The sequence below is a fragment of the Clarias gariepinus genome, chromosome 17, assembly GCF_024256425.1.
Source record: "Clarias gariepinus isolate MV-2021 ecotype Netherlands chromosome 17, CGAR_prim_01v2, whole genome shotgun sequence".
In the NCBI taxonomy this organism is placed as follows: Eukaryota; Metazoa; Chordata; class Actinopteri; order Siluriformes; family Clariidae; genus Clarias; species Clarias gariepinus.
The window spans coordinates 4,604,399-4,625,000 of record NC_071116.1 but is presented as its reverse complement, the minus strand read 5'-3'; the positions used below and the strand labels follow the sequence as shown (position 1 = coordinate 4,625,000).

The 20,602-nt window shown below is 38.4% G+C and overlaps 1 protein-coding gene across 2 annotated transcripts; it reads left to right on the top strand.

The window, feature by feature from the left end:
* Positions 1–1,303: 1,303 nt before the first annotated feature.
* Positions 1,304–20,031, top strand: wscd1b (WSC domain containing 1b). Of its 2 annotated transcripts, none has more exons than XM_053475792.1 (9): positions 1,304–1,373; positions 6,856–7,453; positions 7,533–7,647; positions 12,364–12,551; positions 15,215–15,336; positions 15,655–15,820; positions 17,109–17,273; positions 18,581–18,781; positions 19,510–20,031. In XM_053475792.1, the coding sequence occupies exons 2-9, from the start codon at positions 7,042–7,044 to the stop codon at positions 19,860–19,862; spliced, it is 1,722 nt and encodes a 573-aa protein (XP_053331767.1). In that variant the 5' UTR covers positions 1,304–1,373; positions 6,856–7,041; the 3' UTR covers positions 19,863–20,031. The 2 variants fall into 2 exon arrangements, with proteins under 2 accessions (XP_053331767.1, XP_053331768.1); XM_053475793.1 differs by having other exon boundaries at positions 1,313–1,373; positions 7,020–7,453.
* Positions 20,032–20,602: the final 571 nt, after the last annotated feature.

Sequence of the window (20,602 nt, the reverse complement as noted above, 5' to 3'; positions counted from 1 at the left end):
TTTAATTGCTCATTTATGTAGACTTACAATGACTGCATATGTAGAGATCTGAATCCTAACACAAACATCACATTTGAACCTTCACTCGAAGAAAATTTTATTGACCAGACCTTTTTAAATTTAAATTCAATATGGCATGGTATGGTGGGTTTTTGCTGTTCCCAAAATGTCTGTAGTTTGTGAATGAGTGTGTAAATGTTACGGATCTTACCATAGTAGTAAAATAGGAATAAATATAATGGTAATAAATGGTATAAACCATTGGCATCCACAAACACTAGTTGGACTACAGAGGTTCGTAAAGAGGTGATGATGGATGGAGTTACAATGACTGCGTATACAGCTACCTGAATCCTAACACAAACATGAAATTCCGATTTTGACTCAACAGAAGGAAATATACAAGGCCCTCAACATTCAAACTGTCCATGGGTTTAATGTAGTTCATGAAAACTGACATTAATATAATTGAAATGCTATAAAAAATTTAATTGCTTATTCATATTGACATGCAATGACTGCGTATACAGAGATCCAAATTCTAACACAAACATGAAATTCGGAAAATTTGATCGACTGAATCTTTTGAAACTTTTATTCAGTACCCCTGATATACGGGGTCAGCACTTGGTTTAGGGGTCAGCACTGTCGCCTTGCACCTCCAGGGTTGTGGAAGGAATCAGATGCCACCACTTTCTTTTCAATTAACCAGCTGTTAATTAGTTGTTGTTGGTCTTTCAGCTGCTCCTGTCGAGGGGTTTCACACAACAACGTGGCACAGGTTTTACCCGAGCTTGGGATCAGCCTTGGCTGGGGTTTGGGCACTGGGAGGTAATCGAACACATGCATTAATTAGTGAGTGTTAATGATTTGGGGGGAGAAAAAAATCTAAAATTTAAAAATTTAATTTCATCTGGATTTCAATGAATATTCCCAAGGATCGGGGTATCTTTTCTAAATTAGTAACATATATAATATAATATAATGTTTTTCAATAGGAACAAATCCTTCCATTGTATTAATCCAGTTTGACAATTTTATGTAGGGGGAGGAGCCTGTGGTCATGTCAGAATTTGCATATTCGACGCTGTTTGGCTGAAAAATGAACGACGAGTGACGTAGATGAAACGCCTGGAGGCGCGAGGACACCCTCATTCACTCACACACACACACACACAAAAGGAGAGAGACGCGCGCGCGCTGAAGTTGACGCTGTAGGAAGAGATAAAAGTCGCGTTTAATCGCGTCGCGCGCTAGTGCAGAGCCACAGGTGCCGCGTGCACGCGCAAGAGAGAGAAAGAGAAAGAGAGTGAGACGCTCGCGCTGCGTAACGGAGCCGGTGAGGATGGCACGCGCACACTGACTGTCGGCAGGTAAACGCGCAGCTTCGCGTCCGCTCGGTGTGTGTGTGCATGCATGAGTGTGTGCGTGACTTAAAAAAAAAAAAAAAAGCTTGCTCTCAAACTGTTGCTCCTGCTGAGTGTGTGTGTGTGTGTGTGTGTGTGTTTAAGAGAAAAGCATGAACCAAAATCTGCTGATCCAGAAACACATGAGTGTAATGAGACACCTTAATGTGCATTAACACTAGTGTGTGTGTGTGTGTGTGTGTGTTTGTGTGGTCGCTGTTCAGAACAGATGGTGCTGAACTCGGGTTGCGCATCAACTTCCTTAACTCAGGCAAACCACAAACGTGTAGTGTGTGTGTGTGTGTGCGTGCGCGCGCGCTTCTGTTGTATCCATGGATAATAATGTTAATGATTTATTTCCAAAATCCGAAAATTTTGTGTTAAATTAAATAAACTAGTCCACTTTCAGTGAAGTGCTTTATCCTGATCGGGGTCACATTGGATCCGGAGTTCATCCAGAACACACTTGCATTTACCCAATTTATCATGCAATGTTTTTTTGAGAGTTGGAAGGAAACCAGTCAGCATGGTGGTGTAGTGGTTAGCACTGTCTGGGTTCGATTCCCATCTCAGGTTTGGTGTGCATGGAGTTTGCATGTTCTCGCTGTGGTTGATGGGTTTCCTCTGGGTGCTCCGGTTTTCTCCCACAGTCCAGAGACATGTTAGGCTAATTGGCCTGATCTGCCCAAATTTGTGAATGAGCATGTGTGTGTGCTGATCCTGGGTGTACCCTCACCTTGTGCACTACTGTTAGTTTCCTGGGATGGGCTAAAGGCCCCCCGGAGCACAGCATAAAGCGGTATAGATGATGAGTGAGTAAGTGGATGGAAACCAGAGAACTCAGAGGAAACCTACACAGACAATTTGTGTTATTCTACATGGACAGTATCCTGAACCCAGGGTTGAATCAGAGACTCTGAAGCGGTGAGATAGTAACTGCAGCGGACCACCATGCCACCTATAACAGAAGCAGAATATTGTTGTTCCGTATATTTTAAATTCCTGAGGTTTTAATCAGAACCTAGTCACCTATACAAAAAGTAGTAGTTCTTTTGATAGTTTAATGTTCTTAGCTTTCTAATTTGGAAACATACTTACTATTTCTTCTTTTTTATGCAGTAGGCTTAAAAGAGAAGGTTTATGTATATATAATTTTTTTTTTCAGTGATGCCAAATGGGGGAATACTTTTTGATTTATTATGATGGGCGACACTTTAATAATTTTATACCATTCTACAAATTGATCTTGGTTATTCACGGTTATTCACGGTTTACATGTAAATGTTTATTGATTGAATCATTGTTTTAAAGAACTTTTTTTTGTCACTAAAAACTCATTTACTCATTAACACTCATTAAACTATAAGACAAAATGTTAAAGTGTCATGTAAAAAAGTGTTTTTTGCGTCCTCACTAAAATTCCATTGTAAGAAAACATACACCCAACTATACATTTAACCCTTGTTTATACCAAAAAATATCATATTAATTATACTACCAGTCAAAAATTTGGCCACACCTTCTAATTCCATAGTCTTTCCTGATTTTTATTTCTCTCTACTCTGTAAAACAATGCTGAAGGCGTCCAAAATATGCAATCTCTAAAATTTGAACAGCTGATTTTGAGAAGTGTCTGTTACTTCTGCTTTGTAAAGCTTCATAATGGCTGTAATCTGTGGTGCTGCTTGCTAATTGGTGATTTCTGAGGCTGGTAACTCTAAATAAACTTCTCCTCTGCAGCAGAGGTACAGTAAGGTTTGGTCTTGCTTTCCTTGGATTGTCTTCATGAGAGACCGTTGATGAGCCGACCTTCATGCCTTAAAACAACAACTGACTGTTGTTGCTTAATTAACTAATGCTAACAGTATGTGGTGGGCCGGGGTTAGGCCGGGGTTAGCTCAGTGGTTAAGGCATTGGACTACGGTTCAGAAGATCCCAGGTTCAAACCCCACAACCACCAAGTTGCCCCTGTTGGGCCCTTGAGCAAGGCCCTTAACCCTCAACTGCTCAGATATGTAATGAGATAAAAATGTAAGTCGCTCTGGATAAGAGCGTCTGCCAAATGACTAAATGTAAATGTAAATGTGGTGGGGTAGTGGTCAGCCCGGTGGCTTTGCACCTCCAGGGTTGGGGTTCGATTCCTGCCTTGGGTCTGAGTTCTTCCCGTGCTTGGTGGGTTCCCTTCCACGGTCCATTGACATGCAGGTTAGGTTGATTGGGGTTCCCAAATTGCCAATATATCTCCAGTATCTGTCGTCCGGATGTCATGTGGATGGAGAAAATATATTTTTTAAAAAGTTATAGTTATAGATGGCGTGTCCAAACTTTTGACTGGTACTGGTGCAAAATCTGGTAATTGTACAAGTGCATGTTTGTCGTTAATACCTGTGATTAGTTTTGTTTTGCAGTGTCAGCACAGTGACTTTGGTCTCCCTGCACTTTATTTTTGAGTAATTTCTCTCCTATAAAACATTATTGATTCTTGTGAAAGGCATATTTCTGAGCTGATGGTTTAAGCTCGAGTGTGTTAGATGAGCAAAAACCACAATTTTTTATGCAAGGACTTTAATCTGCTTTGCCTTTCCTCTCCGTGTGCTATTTTTCTGAGCAGATGTTTATGGGTAAACCTACAAAAACACTCCGGCTTTGGTGTTACCTAAAGTGTGATTTCACTTTGACAGCAGTAGTCACAGAAAAAGAGAGAGATAGAGAGAGAGAGAATCGAATAAAAATCACTGCATCGGAATTAGAACAAAGTAGAGCCTCGACCTGTAGGGTTGGATTCATTAAGAATTCTCATCCTGTCATCGTGTAATAACGAGTTCTAACGAGTGAAACACACTCTCCAGCTCACTCTTGAGTCACTGTGCTGTGAGCTGTGATGTGCATTCTCTTATTTTGTTGCCTCTTTCACTATGGTAACAAGGAACCGTTTGTGGCTGATATAGTCAGGCATCAGGAGGACTTTGTTGCTGGTGGCTCAGATGCATCAGCTTGTGGGGGGGCATAATCACTCCCACTCACTTTTAGAATAAAATGAGCATTAAATCAGCTGAATAAAAGCACCTGAATGCTTTCAACGATGATCCAAGGTTAGTCAGTTTAGTGCAGGTTGAGTGTTAATCAAGCCTTATAAAGAAGTATTAAGTGATGAAAAGGACAAGGAAAACCTGGTAATGAACATGATTATTATATTAAAAGAGCTATTTAGTCGATATGTAATAACGTACCCAGCAGAAAAATATATAAATATGTTAATAAAGTAAGGTTTTAAGGTGTTGTTGGTGGTGCACCTTTTGTATCTTCAGCACCTGGAAATATGTACAGGTAGTTTAACATTAAAACTTTACCTAAATTAAGCCAAACGTTGTTGTGGACAGCTGAAAATCAGACTTGTGTACTTGTGGAACATCCCTTTCCAGCTTTATTCTCTTTGTACTGTTATAACGATCTTTATGCTACTGGGAGCGCTTTCCATTGGATTTTGAAGCATCAGTGAGCTCAGGCTGGGATGTTGAAATGTCAAGGAGACCCCGGTTCTAGTTTATCCCAAAGGTGTTCAGAGGATTGACCTTTCACTACAAACTTAACACAGCGTGTCTTCAAGGGGCTCGCTTTGTGTAGAGGAGCAGTGTCTTGCTGGAAGACTTTCAGGCCTCGTTGTTCAAATGAATCCAAAGACATTGTATACAACTGGGTGAGATGGAACATTTTATGATTAGGGCTATGAGTTTTAACCCGTTAATGCATGTGATTAAACTAGAAATTTTAAGTGTTACTCATTTTTTCAATATGGAAATTAATCATGTGACCAAGTTTGAACCTAATGGCTTCCCACGATCACAGCGCTGTTTATCTGGCTGTGTGTGATTATGGCACGTTTAACACGGATAATAAGAAGACTGAGGAAACATCACCAGGTGTGCGGAACGGTAATGAAGTTTAATTTTAAAACCTGATGGAAGTTTGGATAAAATGGTTCCCATTGAAGCTACCTGTACTGGGAACTATCTTTACAAAGATGCAATAAACGTAAGCTGTGGGAGTGGTGGCTCTGGTGGCTAAGGATCTACAGTAGGTTGTTGATTTTTAGACCAGAGGATCTGGGTTCGAGTCCCACCGGCGGTGAGATTGTTTGTCACACCTCCATATTCCCCAGCCGCTCCATGCAGTGCCGGTCCCATTCGAGAGATTTTGCTTAAACTTTGGTAAATGTTCATGTTTGAGATATTATAAAACTGCGTAATTTGTTTCCTCTAACCAGCTTGTCAGGCATTTCTTTACTTCAGCACTGCATCTTTATATTACATGTAAATCTGAGTATTTTAGAATTGTGATTAATCTTAATTCATCATAGACTATGGTGATTAATTACAGTAGATTAAAGTTTTTCATTAATTGACATCACGAATACAAGAATGAGTATATCTTAATAAAATTTCTAAAATATGATTACCAAATATATATTTTAAGGAAGCAGTATTAAGTCTGATTAGAAAACAAATAGCTCCTCACACATCCTCACACGTAACAAAAACTGAAAGCAGAAAAAGAAAATACAAGATCCAATACCTTCATTTTTACCTGTTTTGCGTTCTTTCTGAGAATAACTTCACTTTCAACTTTAACAGCATTTATGACATTTATACAGTAGCCGAGTAGTGCAAGAAAAAAAAAACTTAATAACAAACAAATTAAATAAAAAACAAACAAACAAACAAAAAGTTGCCCCATATCTTGAGTGACAGATGTCTCTTCCAATCAGGAATAAGAATTTCATTTGCACACCATACCTACTGTACCCTTTTCCGGTTTGCCTGAATTGTTGTTGTGGTTTAAAATTTGGTATTTTGTTTTTGGAAATGTCGATGTGTTTTCTGATTTGTCATGTTTCCGTTTTTTGTTATTTTGTTTTCGGTTTTGTCATTTTGTTTTGCACTTCTCGGCCATCGTACATTTAGACAAATGCTAGGAAAAGTAGCACAATGATTTAACATGTTCAAATATCTTCCCGCCGTAACGTTTACAACAGTTGCAGATTCGATTCAGTCAAAGAGTACCGTCAAGTGTTAAGACCTTGAAGAAATTTGCCAAAAGGAATAAGAAACTCTGAAACTGATCTCTGAAACAAACAAAAAACAAAAACAAATAATCAATAAAAAATAAGAAGCAGACTTTCATAGATGGAAATGTAATTTAATTGGTATTCTGAAGAATCATTGTCGAGGAAACTCTCCAATCACAACGCCATGACCTTCTAATACTTATGTGTGTATGTGTGTGTGTGTGCGTGCGTGTGTGTGTGCACGTGCATGTGTGTACAGAGATAAGGCTTTGAAAAGTAGGCCCTCTTTTTTCTTTAATCGAAAGGTTTGGAATTAATTTGATGTCCAAAGAATACCTGAAAGGAGCTGTGATGAAAAGACTCTCTTCTTTTTCTCTGCTCCAGGTTCATGGAGTGCTTTTAAAGACATTGTGTGCGTTTTCTGAAAACTGGAGCCCTTCAGCTGGAGCCCAATTCCAGGCGCAACAACAAGAACCACAAAAAGTGTTTGATGATGAAAAGGAGAGCAACCATGAGAACTGAAATCATCTCTTGTGTCTTTTAAACAGTGGTGATCATCGAGCTGTAAGGATGGCTAAAACCTTCTACAGACTGCAGCGCTTTTTGAGACAGGCCCAGCTGCTGTTCCTGTTCCTGGGCGTGGCTTACATCATGGCAGGAAGTGTGCTGCTGCTCCAGCATTCCAACGTGGCCTCGTTTCAAAAAGGAACATATCCGCCCTCGTCGTTACCCTCTGTACCGCTGTCCCCTAGATCCCTGGAGGCGCCGAGTGTCAGCCGGCACCACAGGAGACCTGGAGCCACAGCCATTCAGGATGTGGAAAATAATCCGGATCTGTCGGGGAGTAGAGCGGACCGCGAGCGCTTCGTATCCCGGAACTTGAAGATCAGGCATCTAAGGAGACACTGGATTCAAGGTCGGGGAACGGACCAAGAGAACTCGACCGAACGCAATCCATCAAACAAGGACACCAGACATCAAGGTACGGCCTGAATTACAGTATATTAAAATTTTCGTTTTTTTGCTCGCTCTCAGAATTGATTGTACATTTTCCTTTAAAGGAACATACATCGGGTGCTTCATAAATGACGACAAACAACGTGCGCTTGGAGGAACCGTGCTTTACGACTTCAGAAAAATGACCAGCTCCTTGTGCCAAGACACCTGCTGGGAGAGGTGAAATTTTGGATATAAGAAAATCTGTGTTTGTTTCATATCCATCCCACTCTGATCATCATACTGGGCATTCTGGGCAATTTACAATGAATTCATCACCTCTAATAAATAGTAAGTTATAATATTATACTGCACTGTATTATAACTAATAATCATCTCTGTATAATTATCAGGCAACAAATATTCAATAATTCTAAAAATCATTTCAGAGATCATCGCCGAGTGCATCGAGCAAACTGAATGATATGTAAATCGTTCACTGTTATAAATAAGACGCTATTAAAGTGGATCATTTTTGGCTCGTAAACCATCAGTCTTCGAACACACAATGTTAGATGCTCATTGCGACCAACAACAAAGTTCTAGCAGGGTCATAAATCCTTTATTAAAAATCTCTGAGCGTGAGTCTGAGCACGCTTCAGTATGATACCAAATTCACAGCACAATTACAGATATAGTGGAGAAATGAAAATAAAAGATGCTAATTTGCAGAAAATCATTTTGAAGTATTTCATTTATTTATTTATCTTTTGTACAAGCCAAGCGCAAACTGATTGATGCCAAACACAGAACGCTGTAATTTTCTTCTATCGCTGGTCTATCATTAGAGATTCTTTATTGTGTAATCTGACATGAGGGACACGCATTACTGCGCAGGATTCATCTCGTACGTGTAACGATGTGCTATTTACGATTTGTTTTACAGCATGAATTACTTACAGTGCGATGCCTTGCAGAGCTTTGAGAAGCATTATCGCGAGGAATCGTTACAAAGCCATGTGGTATAACGTTCGCAACGCTAATGATTTACGAACGTATGCTTCTTGCAACCGAGGATAAAAGCAGGCAGTGTTTGGGTAGGAGGCACAGGTGGCAGAATACAGACCCTCTGTGTTGGAGATGAACCAACATTTCTGTGGATCTTTTATTTCCTGGATAAAACAAACAAAAAAAAAAAACATTCAGAACACACAGGGACTTTGGAGAGCCCAAAGCTCTACACTAAAAACATCCTGACCACTCATAAGCAAATCGCCGGAAAAGGTTAATACTCTTGTCAAAAATGGGACATATTTGTCTTAGGCATACTTACACCTCCTAATTACACTGTCAGCATCTACGCTCCCACTCAGAGCCAGAGAAAGTAAAGAACCGTCATCCAGACCCACGCTGCCTGCTCTGCCAATGATGCATAATTAATACCACTGAAACATAAAAGCTCATTGTCTCACAGAGCTGAGGAAAAACTTTCCCTGGATTAGATAATGGGAGGTGAAACAAACTATGTTTGTTTTTAAAGACATGGTTCTTAAAATGATATGGGTTGTATAAGCTTTAAAAAAAAAGGTAGCATATTTTGGTCTTTTTTTAACAAGTGAACATCAAAGTCATATTTCAATATTTTATTTAACCTCATTTAGCTTTTATCACGATGCAGACTTTGGTCCGTGTGTAAAAATGTGATATCCTGGTGATTCAGTACATTCAGGTCGTCAGCTGACTTCATTTTATTGCCACATAATGTTGCTATAATGAGACTAGACCTGAGCAACTGAACCAACCCCAGATTGGTGTACACTAAACACTATGCATGATGGGAGCATCGCTTCATGCACTTCCCTTCTTACCCTGACACGCCTATTTTCCCATCACTCCAAAGTCGAAGCTTTATCCTCCCCAACAAACTGAAGCCTTTTTTCCCCTGATGTGTCTCACTAATTAAGTGGTTTTCTTATGGCCACACAGCTGTTTAGTCCCAATCCTGTGAGTTCTAGTCATTCTTAACCATAGCCCTGATTTCTACTGCTGATTTTTGAAGTGTTTAAGTGAGTCATTCGTGATTTTTTTTTCCCCAGCCACCCTTCTTCTGTGAAGTTGACAGTTCAGCACTATCCCTCCAGGTTTTATTAATGCGTTTGACATCTCTTATCCCATTTCCATTCATTTCAGCCTCAAATCCTCTAAGCAGGCCTTTCTGAAAAGGTGATTTTTTTTTTTTGACCAGGCCTTACAGGTCTCAGAGGGACCCCAGCGTCTCTGTTAATGCCCCAGCTGAAATAGCCTTAAGATGATGCATTTTGTCATATCTCTAATTCCATTTGTTTTACACCTTCTCGAATGTGCTGTATCAGTGTCCATGTAAATGAAGTACTGTAATCCACCCCCCATATAGCCATGCGGATATAATGTTTAAGACCTTTTCCCATTGCTGGTAATGGTTTTGCTGGAAAAAAAAATCAAAAGATAGCCTTTTCAATTAAAAGCTGAAAAGCTTTGATAGCCGTCTCCAGTTGGCCTCCGCTTACGACCGCTGCTGGTCTGTCTTACTTTATCTTGGGTATAGAGGTATCCCTGTTTGCCCAGGGTGGTCCAGAAATTTCCTGCATTAACAGTTTTCTGTCAATATCGTAACATACTGTAAATCTGTAGATGTTTTAATAGTTGAAAGTATAATTGATTGGCCAGTTGAAATAATTATAAAGTTAATTATGTAAAAAAATTCAGCCAAAATAGTTGAAACAGAGTAAAAAAAGAGAGAAAGTATAAAGGTTCTTAAAAATACTGCTTGTCTTTGTCATTTCAATAAACAATAAAGCTACTATAAATACAGTGTCCAGTACGGTGTCCAATCACCTGTATTGCTTGTGCGCCCTCTTGTGGTGTACAAGTGAATAGCTGTTTGAACTACAGAGAAATATTATGTAAAACAAACATTGTTGGCAAAATGTTTACATTTTAATTTAGTTAAAAGCTTAAATAATGGTTAATTAGTAAATTATTTATCATTAAAATCCCTGAATGCAACTGTTTAAAAACCCAAATCAAAATGTTGATGTTCATTTGTTAGAAAGCAACCATAAACAAGCACTTTAGGGAAGACTAATAGCTTTCTCTGAGATGTGACAGTGTGCAGTCCACTCAACAACATTACTGGGTAAAATAGAAAGCCCTCATGAGAATACCTTTCTAACTCAGGTTGCTGGAGATGCTGCTTGATAATAAACTACTTTTGTGCCCTCTCTCGTAACAGAAACGACAGAATGATAATCTGCAGAAATTGTTTGCAGAGTAATCAGGAGAGTGAATCTATGAATCTAACCCATTCACATTTTATACACACTCACATGAGAACACTATTCAGGATTTTGCAGTCCTGATTAAAAAGTGATTGGATAATAAGCTATACTGAGCAGGGCAGGGGGTTCACATCCCGAACCAAAACCGAAGCCATGTTTAGATCTGATATTTATTCTGTTGTTCTGCCAAAAAACATCATAGCACCAAAAAAAAAACATCCCTGTACTATATGGACATACATATATTGACCAGCCACTTTAAAAGAAAACCTTTATTGCTGCTCATTTATGCACAAATTCCATTGGCCATGTACAGTCCCGAGAAAAAGTATTTGCCTCTTACTTATTATTATTATTTTGTTTTTGCACATTTGTCGCACTTCATCATCATCATTCGAGATCATCAAATAACTTTTGGTATTACACAAATATAACTCATTAATATAATATAATATAATATAATATAATATAATATAATATAATATAAAGCAAAATATAGTTTTTAAATGATGAGTTCATTTATTAAGAGTAAAAGCTGTCCTAACCTACACTACCTGGCCCGATGTGAAAAAGTAACTGCCTCCTAATAACCTAATAACTTCTTGTGCCAAATTCAGTTAAGTTTTTGCAATGGCTTTCACATCACTGTGGAGAAAGGAGCATAAGGAGCCTGTTTAAGGATTTAAGTCCAGACTTTGACTAGGCCAATCCAAAACCTTAAGTTATCTTTTCCCCCCGAGCCATTCAGAGGTGGACTTGCTTCTGAGAGAAGAGGATGAAGAGGATAGGGTTAGATGGAGGCAGATGAATCTCTGTGGAGACCCCTGAAAGGAAACAGCCGAAAGACAAAGGAGAAGTGGGTTTTCCCTTTAAAAGACTCTTTCTTTTTGTTGAATCTTGAACTTTGACCTTAACTGAGGCCTCATGCCTGCAGTGCTTTAGATGTTGGTTAGGGTGTGTTTCATGAGCTCCTGGGTGAACGGCTCCTGACCGTTCACATTTGGAAAGGTTCACCAGTGTTCCAAGTTTTCTCCTTTCGTAGATAATGGCTCTCACCGTGGTTCACTGGAGTCCCAAAACCTTAAAAATGGTTTAGTAACCCTTCCCAGACTAAAACATGTCAATTGCTTGTTTTTGGATGTCTTCAGATTTTTTAGATGGTTGTTTTGTTGTTTTATTTAAGATCTTTTATTGTGCTTTACTTTGTCAGACAGGTTCTATTTTGATTTAACATGTCTGGCTCTTGCCCAGGAAAGGGAAATTATTTCAGCTTTTCAAAAATATTTTCTGATATTAAACATACAGTATGAGGACAGATGTGATTTTGGTTTCTTTGACTGTAGCATGGGTGTTGATAAGCCAAACTTTTGCACAGTCTCATAATGTTTTTATTTTTTATATTTGTTCAGTAAAAATTGACACAGTATTTTTTTTAGGAATCATTCAGCATTCAGAGGTTTTCATTTAATATATGTTTTATGTTGTATGTTGATGAGAGAAGTCTGATCAGATCAGCCACATTAGTTAAATCTGCCATAAAGACTACTGTAACTAAAATAACCAAACTTTACACCCATGGTGAGCAGAAAAGCTTATATAATAGCCTGATCTACAGTATATTGCGTTTTACATTTTACAGTGGCTACCGGTTTGCGGGGCTGGAATACGGGTCAGAGTGTCACTGTGGGAACCGGATCAGCGCCCCTCAGGCCCGGAGTGAGGACTGCAACCTGAACTGCAGGGCTGAGAGAGACTCCCTGTGTGGAGGCGTGGCCAGGCTGTCAATCTACAAAGTAGAGGCGGGGCTTCCTGGCGGCCACAGGAGATGTGAGTGTGTCAGGCTGAACATTCACTTTCCAGTGTATAGTGTATAAAGGGGAGTTTACGTGTACACACTTACTGTATATCGATTCCACAGGGGAACATTACATAGCCAAATGCATTACAATAAGCAATGTGCATATTTTAGATATCAAAATTATACAGTACTATGTATACTGAAAACATAAAAAAAATGAACACAGTATATGTTCAATAATAATTCAGCATACAGAGGTTTTCATTTATTATATGTTTAAATGTATTTTTCAAAATCACTTCTCATAAAATATATACACTCACCTAAAGGATTATTAGGAACACCATGCTAATACGGTGTTTGACCCCCTTTCGCCTTCAGAACTGCCTTAATTCTACATGACATTGATTCAACAAGGTGCTGAAAGCATTCTTTAGAAATGTTGGCCCATATTAATAGGATAGCATCTTGCAGTTAATGGAGATTTGTGGGATGCACATCCAGGGCACGAAGCTCCCGTTCCACCACATCCCAAAGATGCTCTATTGGGTTGAGATCTGGTGACTGTGGGGGCCATTTTAGTACAGTAAACTCATTGTCATGTTCAAGAAACCAATTTGAAATGATTCGAGCTTTGTGACATGGTGCATTATCCTGCTGGAAGTAGCCATCAGAGGATGGGAACATGGTGGTCATAAAGGAATGGACATGGTCAGAAACAATGCTCAGGTAGCCCCTGGCATTTAAACGATGCCCAATTGGCACTAAGGAGGCCTAAAGTGTGCTAAGAAAACATCTCTCACACCATTACACCACCACCAGCCTGCACAGTGGTAACAAGGCATGATGGATCCATGTTCTCATTCTGTTTACACCAAATTCTGACTCTACCATTTAAATGTCTCAACAGAAATCGAGACTCATCAGACCAGGCAACATTTTTCCAGTCTTCAACTGTCCAATTTTGGTGAGCTCATGCAAATTGTAGCCTCTTTTTCCTATTTTTAGTGGAGATGAGTGATACCCGGTGGGGTCTTCTGCTGTTGTAGCCCATCCACCTCAAGGTTGTGCGTGTTGTGGCTTCACAAATGCTTTGCTGCATACCTCGGTTGTAACGAGTGGTTATTTCAGTCAAAGTTGCTCTTCTATCAGCTTGAATCAGTCGGCCCATTCTCCTCTGACCTCTAGCATCAACAAGGCATTTTTGCCCACAGGACTGCTGCATACTGGATGTTTTTCCTTTTAACACTATTCTTTGTAAACCCTAGAAAAGGTTGTGCGTGAAAATCCCAGTAACTGAGCAGATTGTGAAATACTCAGAACGGCCCGTCTGGAACCAACAACCATGCCACGCTCGAAATTGCTTAAATCACCTTTGTTTCACATTCTGACATTCAGTTTGGAGTTCAGGAAATTTGTCTTGACCAGGACCACACCCCTAAATGCATTGAAGCAACTGCCATGTGATTGGTTGATTAGATAATTGCATTAATGAGTAATTGAACAGGTGTTCCTAATAATCCTTTAGGTAAGTGTATATTGATTAATATGATATATATTTTTTTCTCCAAATATGTAACTCTATTATTGTTTAAAAATAATATAGATTTATATTATTATTATAATATATTATCATGCTTTTTTTGAGAATTAGTTTGGCTTTTTTTTATTTTTTATAAATTATTACCCAGACTCAGACTGGGGCTGGGTGCCAATACTTTTAGACTTTTGATTGATGCATGCTCTACACACTAAAATATATGCAGAGACTTCCTCACACACACACACACACACAGGGAGAGACTGGGGGTTTTCTGATCCGTTGTAGCAGCTGAACATCTTTAGAATCTCAAATATTCCTGCTGGTGCTCTCTAGATTACCTAGGAAATTGAATGTATGTGTGTACAGTATGTACTGTAGGAAAATGCAGATTTATTTCACAGGAATGTATTAGAGAAACAGTAGATATATATGTATATTTTTATATGTAGGCGTGTTTCATACATTTACATTTTTTAATTGATTTTAGATTTAACTGATGACTGAACAATTGTTATGGCTTGCTAAAATTAACAGCCAAAACATTGTATTGGTGCTAAAAAGTGTCCAATAATTATTGTTAACACATATACTGATAGAATTCCAGGGCTACCTCAGTGCTTTGCAATGAGAGATTGTTTTTGGTAAAAACCTAAAAAGCAAAAAATCTGTAGTGTCCGTAACCATGTCACATTTATACTTATTCTATATCTTAAACATTTTGCAGGTTTATGTCCTTTCATGTGAAATCTAAATTGGCCAAGTTTTATCTAAATGACAATTAAAATCATTGAAAGATTTAAATTAAAAAAAGAAAGAAGTTACAGACAGTACAGACATAAAATGTCACGAAATTGCATTTAGCAAATTTGTTTCTTTTCATTTGAAAAAAAAAAATTGTTTGCATATTTACAAAAAAAAAACAAAGCATGGATCGGAAGTTAAGAAGCATTAAGTACTATGAAAAAAATGGTGTTATATGATACTACCTGGAAATTAACTTTTTTTTACGTAGCTGAGACACTTTTTAGGACCGATACCACATGTTGGCTGAATCTATACAGTGTACTGTATGAATACGTGAGAAATAACATGCACCAATAACCAGATTAGCAATAATATGGTTCTGTGTTTAACCTCTCGCTCTCGCAGACAGAAATGTCCACCATCACGGCTGCTTCCACATCCCGAAGAACATCAGCGCTGGTTTCCAGCTCCATGCTGGCGAGCAGAACATGACTTCACAGCTGTGCGTGGAGACGTGCACTGATCAGGTTGGATCCCACGTACCTGAAACTTGCTCGCTGCAGCCTTTTAGTTCGCCTCCTTTGTACTTACTTCAAAAGAGGCCATCATCAATCAATAGCCCTTTGTGATTCAAGAGCCCCTTTTTCAGTATTACACAGAAATGAAGCTCTGTGCTCTCGAGCCACTCGCACAGAATCTTGTTTTTTGCCAGAAGAGAAGAAATAATGGAGCTTTAATGAGGAACAGATGAATAGAGAGTCCTTAGTTTGTATTTTGCTGTTAAAGTCTGAATCCATGACGGTATGGTTATATAGTTTAACGTTCCCTCCTGTTGACCCACTCAGGAGCTGCCACTGGCTGTACTGAGGGGGCGGGACTGTCTCTGTGGCCACACCTCCACTTTTCTCTTAATGAGGAAGAATGTTAATGGGCAGCTGTGTGGGCGGAGCAAAGCTACAAACCACACCTCCGCAGCAGACTACATACAGGTGTACAGCACACCAGTGCTAGGTAACACATGCACACGTTTAGACCCTGTGATTAGGAAGATCAAAGTCATTAACAAACCTGTTCACTGGGCAAAAATGGACTCCTGCAAATTAGTGTTAAATTTGTCAATGAAAAATAATGACAAACAATATTCGTTGACAACCATTTTTCGGAACGATGGCGAAACGTCACAGATTTCAGTGAACAGCGACAGTGACGACATCAGTGGCGAAGTTTTAGTTGTCAAAAACAAACAACACTGAAATGTAGTTTAAAAGAATAAAAACGAATAAAACTTCTTTCTTTATTTTCGCCAACATAGCAGATAGTAAAGTAATAATAGTAATAACGGGAGGGAAACAGTGGGGGCACACAAACGCTTGAAAAAATAGCACAAACCTAAAGAGACGCTTCAAGGCATTCCATAAAAATCACCCAGTCTTACAGCCTCTTCGTGGTATTTGTGTGAGCACATGGTAACATAATTACGTTGTGATTTATTTTATTTTTTAGTTAAACCATTGCTGAACACATTAAGCTAATAGGTTAACAAATGTTTGTGACCCAGAGGAGCTACAACAGTCCAAGTGTGTAAATTCATATATGCTGTATATAAAAACGCTGTATTGTCTGTTTTGTTTTTTAGTTAAAACAATATGGACATGCAGTTGTTCTTGTGATGCTTCATTGACTAAAACAGGACTAAAATACTTAAGGGTTCCTCTGTCTAAAACTAGAATAAAATGTCCAGACTTTTACTTGATCAAAACTTGACTAAACAAAAATAGTATAAGATTGACTAAATATGATCAAATCTAACACTAAAAACTAAAATTGAAAACACCTGACAAAATGAACACTACTGCAAATTTCCTACATGCCCTCCAGGTCTAGTAATTTGGGTTTTTTTTTTTTTTTTTTTAGGTGTTCCTAAAATGACTTGTGAGTGTCAGATAATCTATTTGCACTGACTGCAGTTTTTTAAAAGTTGATTTATATGGAAATGAATGCAGGAGAACAGGTGTGGAAGTGCAAACAAATCCTCAACTGGGCATTTTCAGAAGGCAAAAATCCAACCACAGCATAATCACAAACCTAACAGCTTGAAATACCTTGTCTTGTTAATTTTTTTTAATGAAAGCTGTTTTATTTTCAACCAAATCAAGCAACGCAGTTAAACATCCAGAGTACAGGGTTTATTATCGTAATGTATTACTTTCATCTGGATGACACAGAGTTCTTATAAAAAGATAAATACATGGTACACATATCACACTGATCTGCATGTTCATATCCCCCGTGTTGTCAGAGTCTCGGTGTAGGGAGAGGACGTTTCTGCCCGAGAGCTCGTCCTCCCTCACCGCGTTATCCAGTTTCCCTGGAGCGGGTAACACTTGGCTTCGGCATCTCATCGAGCTTGCGACGGGTTACTACACAGGCAGCTACTACTTTGATGACTCTTTGTACAATAAAGGTGAGCCCCAGTTACTTAATGTCACAGGATTAATTGTTATTATGTTCAGACTTTTATCACCAATTTTCCAAAGAAGATTTTACTACAACAAACACCAGGGTCCACAAGTAAATACAGTTTAAAATTGTAAAAATCAATATTTTACCAAAATGTAATTAAAAAAATAAAGGCTCTAGGCCTCTGAGTGGTGCAGCACTCACCCTACCATCCGGAGATTGCTAGTTTGATTCCTGTGTGATGCTATAACCTCTCGCAGCTGGAGGTCTAGAGAGAGCTGATTGGCTCTTTCAGAGGGGGGGGGATGGGAGGTATTTAGTGTTCTACAGCCAATCAGGGGCGTCTGTGAGCTCGCGCAAGCGAAAGGAGCGGAGAGCGCTGTCCTCCGAGTGGTAGTAGTAGCCTTAATGTGGAGCCCCCTAGTGACGGGGAGGAATTGGACACGACTAAATTAGGGAGAAAATCAGGGAAAAAAAAATAAATTAAAAAATAAAGGATCTAGTAATGCATTATTCTTTGATTGGAAAAGTTTAGAAATTAAAGACCACTACTTGTATATCTTACTAACTTTTGTCCAACTAGTGGTAAAAAGTGTCTCACCTACAGTAGATGAAAAACTGAATTTTCATATAGAAACATAACACCATGTGTGATAAAACTTAATGCTTTTTATCTCTTAATCCAAGCTTCGTTTTTTGTAAACATACATACACATTAATACTTTTATAAAATAAAAAAAACACATTTGCTAAATACAATTTTAAACCCTTTTATGTCTGTAGTGTCTGTAACTTTTTTTAAATTTAAATCTTTCAATGATGTTAACTGTCATACAGATGAAACTTGGCCAATTTAGATTTAACATAAAAAAGACATAAACCTCAAAAAATGTATAATTCTAAAATGCAAAATTGTTAGGATATTGCATAAAGAATTTGACATGGTTACGGACACTACAGACTTTTTGGCTTTTTAAGCTTTTACCAAAAACCATTTCGTTTTAGTTTAAGCAACAATTTCCTTAGGGCATATGCTTCTAGAAGCCTACACCAATTTTAGTATCAATACTAAAAAAAAATTAATTGCATTTTTAATTATTATTGTTTAAAGCGACACAGTATAACGCTGATATAAAATTGCCATTTTTGGGACACATATAAAATCACCTCTCAAAAAACGGCTGAGGTTAGCAACTTGAAATTTTTAGGGAAGCTACGTTGTTGCCTTCATGTTGTATAAACTTTAGAAGTAGCTTCTTTGGCACACACATTTTCTGTATTATATGTATAAATAATTTTTTTTTTTGCAAGGCTTTAAGGGAGAGAAGGATTACTGGCGAAGTGGCAGGACCATCTGTGTAAAGACGCATGAAAGCGGGCAGAGGGAAATCAAGAAGTTCGATTCTGCTATCTTGTTAATTCGGAACCCGTACCACTGTCTCGTGGCGGAGTTCAATCGCAAGAATGCTGGGCACCTGGGCTATGCAGCAGACACACTCTGGAAGAGTAACGGTAATCAGGAATTTGTCTGTTATTGAAGTCTAGGTGTTGACACTGAGTGTTTTTCATCACAGCAGTTTATGGGCTACAATCATTAAACTAAGTCATATTGCATAAAAAAATGCAATAAAGATGTATGTGGGAAAAATTCAATATATAAAAAATATATATCACAAAGTACAGTAGGCTTATGACAATAGTCATTAATGTGATGATTTGGATATGAATGTCAGAAATTTTAATGTAAAATCACTTGCATAAGCATAGTTAGAAAGAAAACATGGCCATACTTTGCAGGAAAAGCTGACTCTGCAACATAAAATTACCCCCCCAAAAAATATGATTAAATAACCTACAGTATATCCCACACACGCATTAAAATTTTATGACACAAATTTAGCATCACATTATGGATAAGTAACTGTTGCCAGAATGTGTTGGATCAAGTGCAATTTTATAAAATTGCAAATAACGAGGGTGGAAGTCATTAAATTAAACAATTAAACTAAATTTGCGGTGATTCATTGCAGCAAAGAAATTCAAACTCCTAACCTGAGTAAATATTTACACAATTCTCAGAAATGGGAAACTCACCCGAATCACACAGGAGACATCTACATATCAAGACATGATTGGTGCTTTTTTTTAATGAGGGAAAACTTCACTTTTCAATACTTTAATTTTTTTTTTTTCTTTTTAAGCCCCATGAGTTTTATAAAACTACTTCCTGTCATCCTTAGAGTGGCCCGAGTTTGTGGAGACATACTCCTCATGGTGGGCATCTCACGCTCTGGCCTGGCTACAGTTCTCCAGACGTTTGCTGGTGGTGCATTATGAGCAGCTTCTCAAAGACCTTATCCATCAGCTCCGGCTCATCACGGAATTCCTAAATGTCAGCGTTCCTGAGAAACGTCTCTTTTGTGCCGAGAGAAACCGAGACGGCCATTTCAAACGAGCAGGATCTCAACGTCTCACTTTCGACCCGTTCACAGAGGACATGAGGACTCGTATAGATGGCTACGTACGTGAGGTGGACCGTGCTCTCAGGGACAAAAATCTGAGTGGCCTGCCTCAGGAGTACACACTCCGATGATGAACGCTAGAGTGGTGGAGTTCTTTCCACAGGACAGAATGGGGGGAAACATTAACCAGAAAAGTGCCTGGGAGCTCAGACTTAAATAACACATCTTGTGGCCTTCTGGTGGTTGATGCTCTTTTTACTTTGTGATTATGTTACTTGAATAAACAGCAACTCAGTTTATGGTTTGTACACATTAAATCCCACTGCTGAACTTCTATTTATCAAGGTTTTTTCTTTAATTCGGTTAAATTATATTTTTGACCCACTTTCATCAACAGATGTGGTCATAAAGCAGCTTTACAGAAATCCAGATGTGAAGTCAGAGCTCCTAATGAAGGAGCCAGAATTGATGGTTCCTCAGATGAAATGAGGAAAAACCTTAAGAGAAACCAAATTCAAAAGAAACCAATCCTTTTGTAATACGAAATAAGGAGATATACCATTTAAAAAGGTTCAGTATGACCAGATACAGTAGTATGAGCACATAAATACAGCAGCAGTTTTAAGGTACACAAGATACCTTAACAACTTTTATCAATTTTTATCTTTGGGCAGAAATGTAGACTGTTTCCCAATGGATACAGTCAGCCAAAATGTCCTTCACAAAAATAATATTTTGGAACAAATGCAGTAAATAAAGCATTACACAGAATACTTTATAGACTTTCCATGCACTTGTCTTATGCTTGCTTCAGACTAAACTGAGTAGAAAATATATATTTGCATTCTTTGTACTGAGTTCAACAAATATG

Bases quoted from the DNA above. Each gene is read 5' to 3' on its own strand.
- wscd1b (XM_053475792.1), top strand. From the start codon at position 7,042: ATGGCTAAAACCTTCTACAGACTGCAGCGCTTTTTGAGACAGGCCCAG. The intron at 12,552-15,214 runs GTGAGTGTGTCA...TCGCTCTCGCAG, and splicing joins TCCTGGCGGCCACAGGAGAT to ACAGAAATGTCCACCATCAC. The intron at 17,274-18,580 runs GTGAGCCCCAGT...TTTTTTTGCAAG, and splicing joins TGACTCTTTGTACAATAAAG to GCTTTAAGGGAGAGAAGGAT.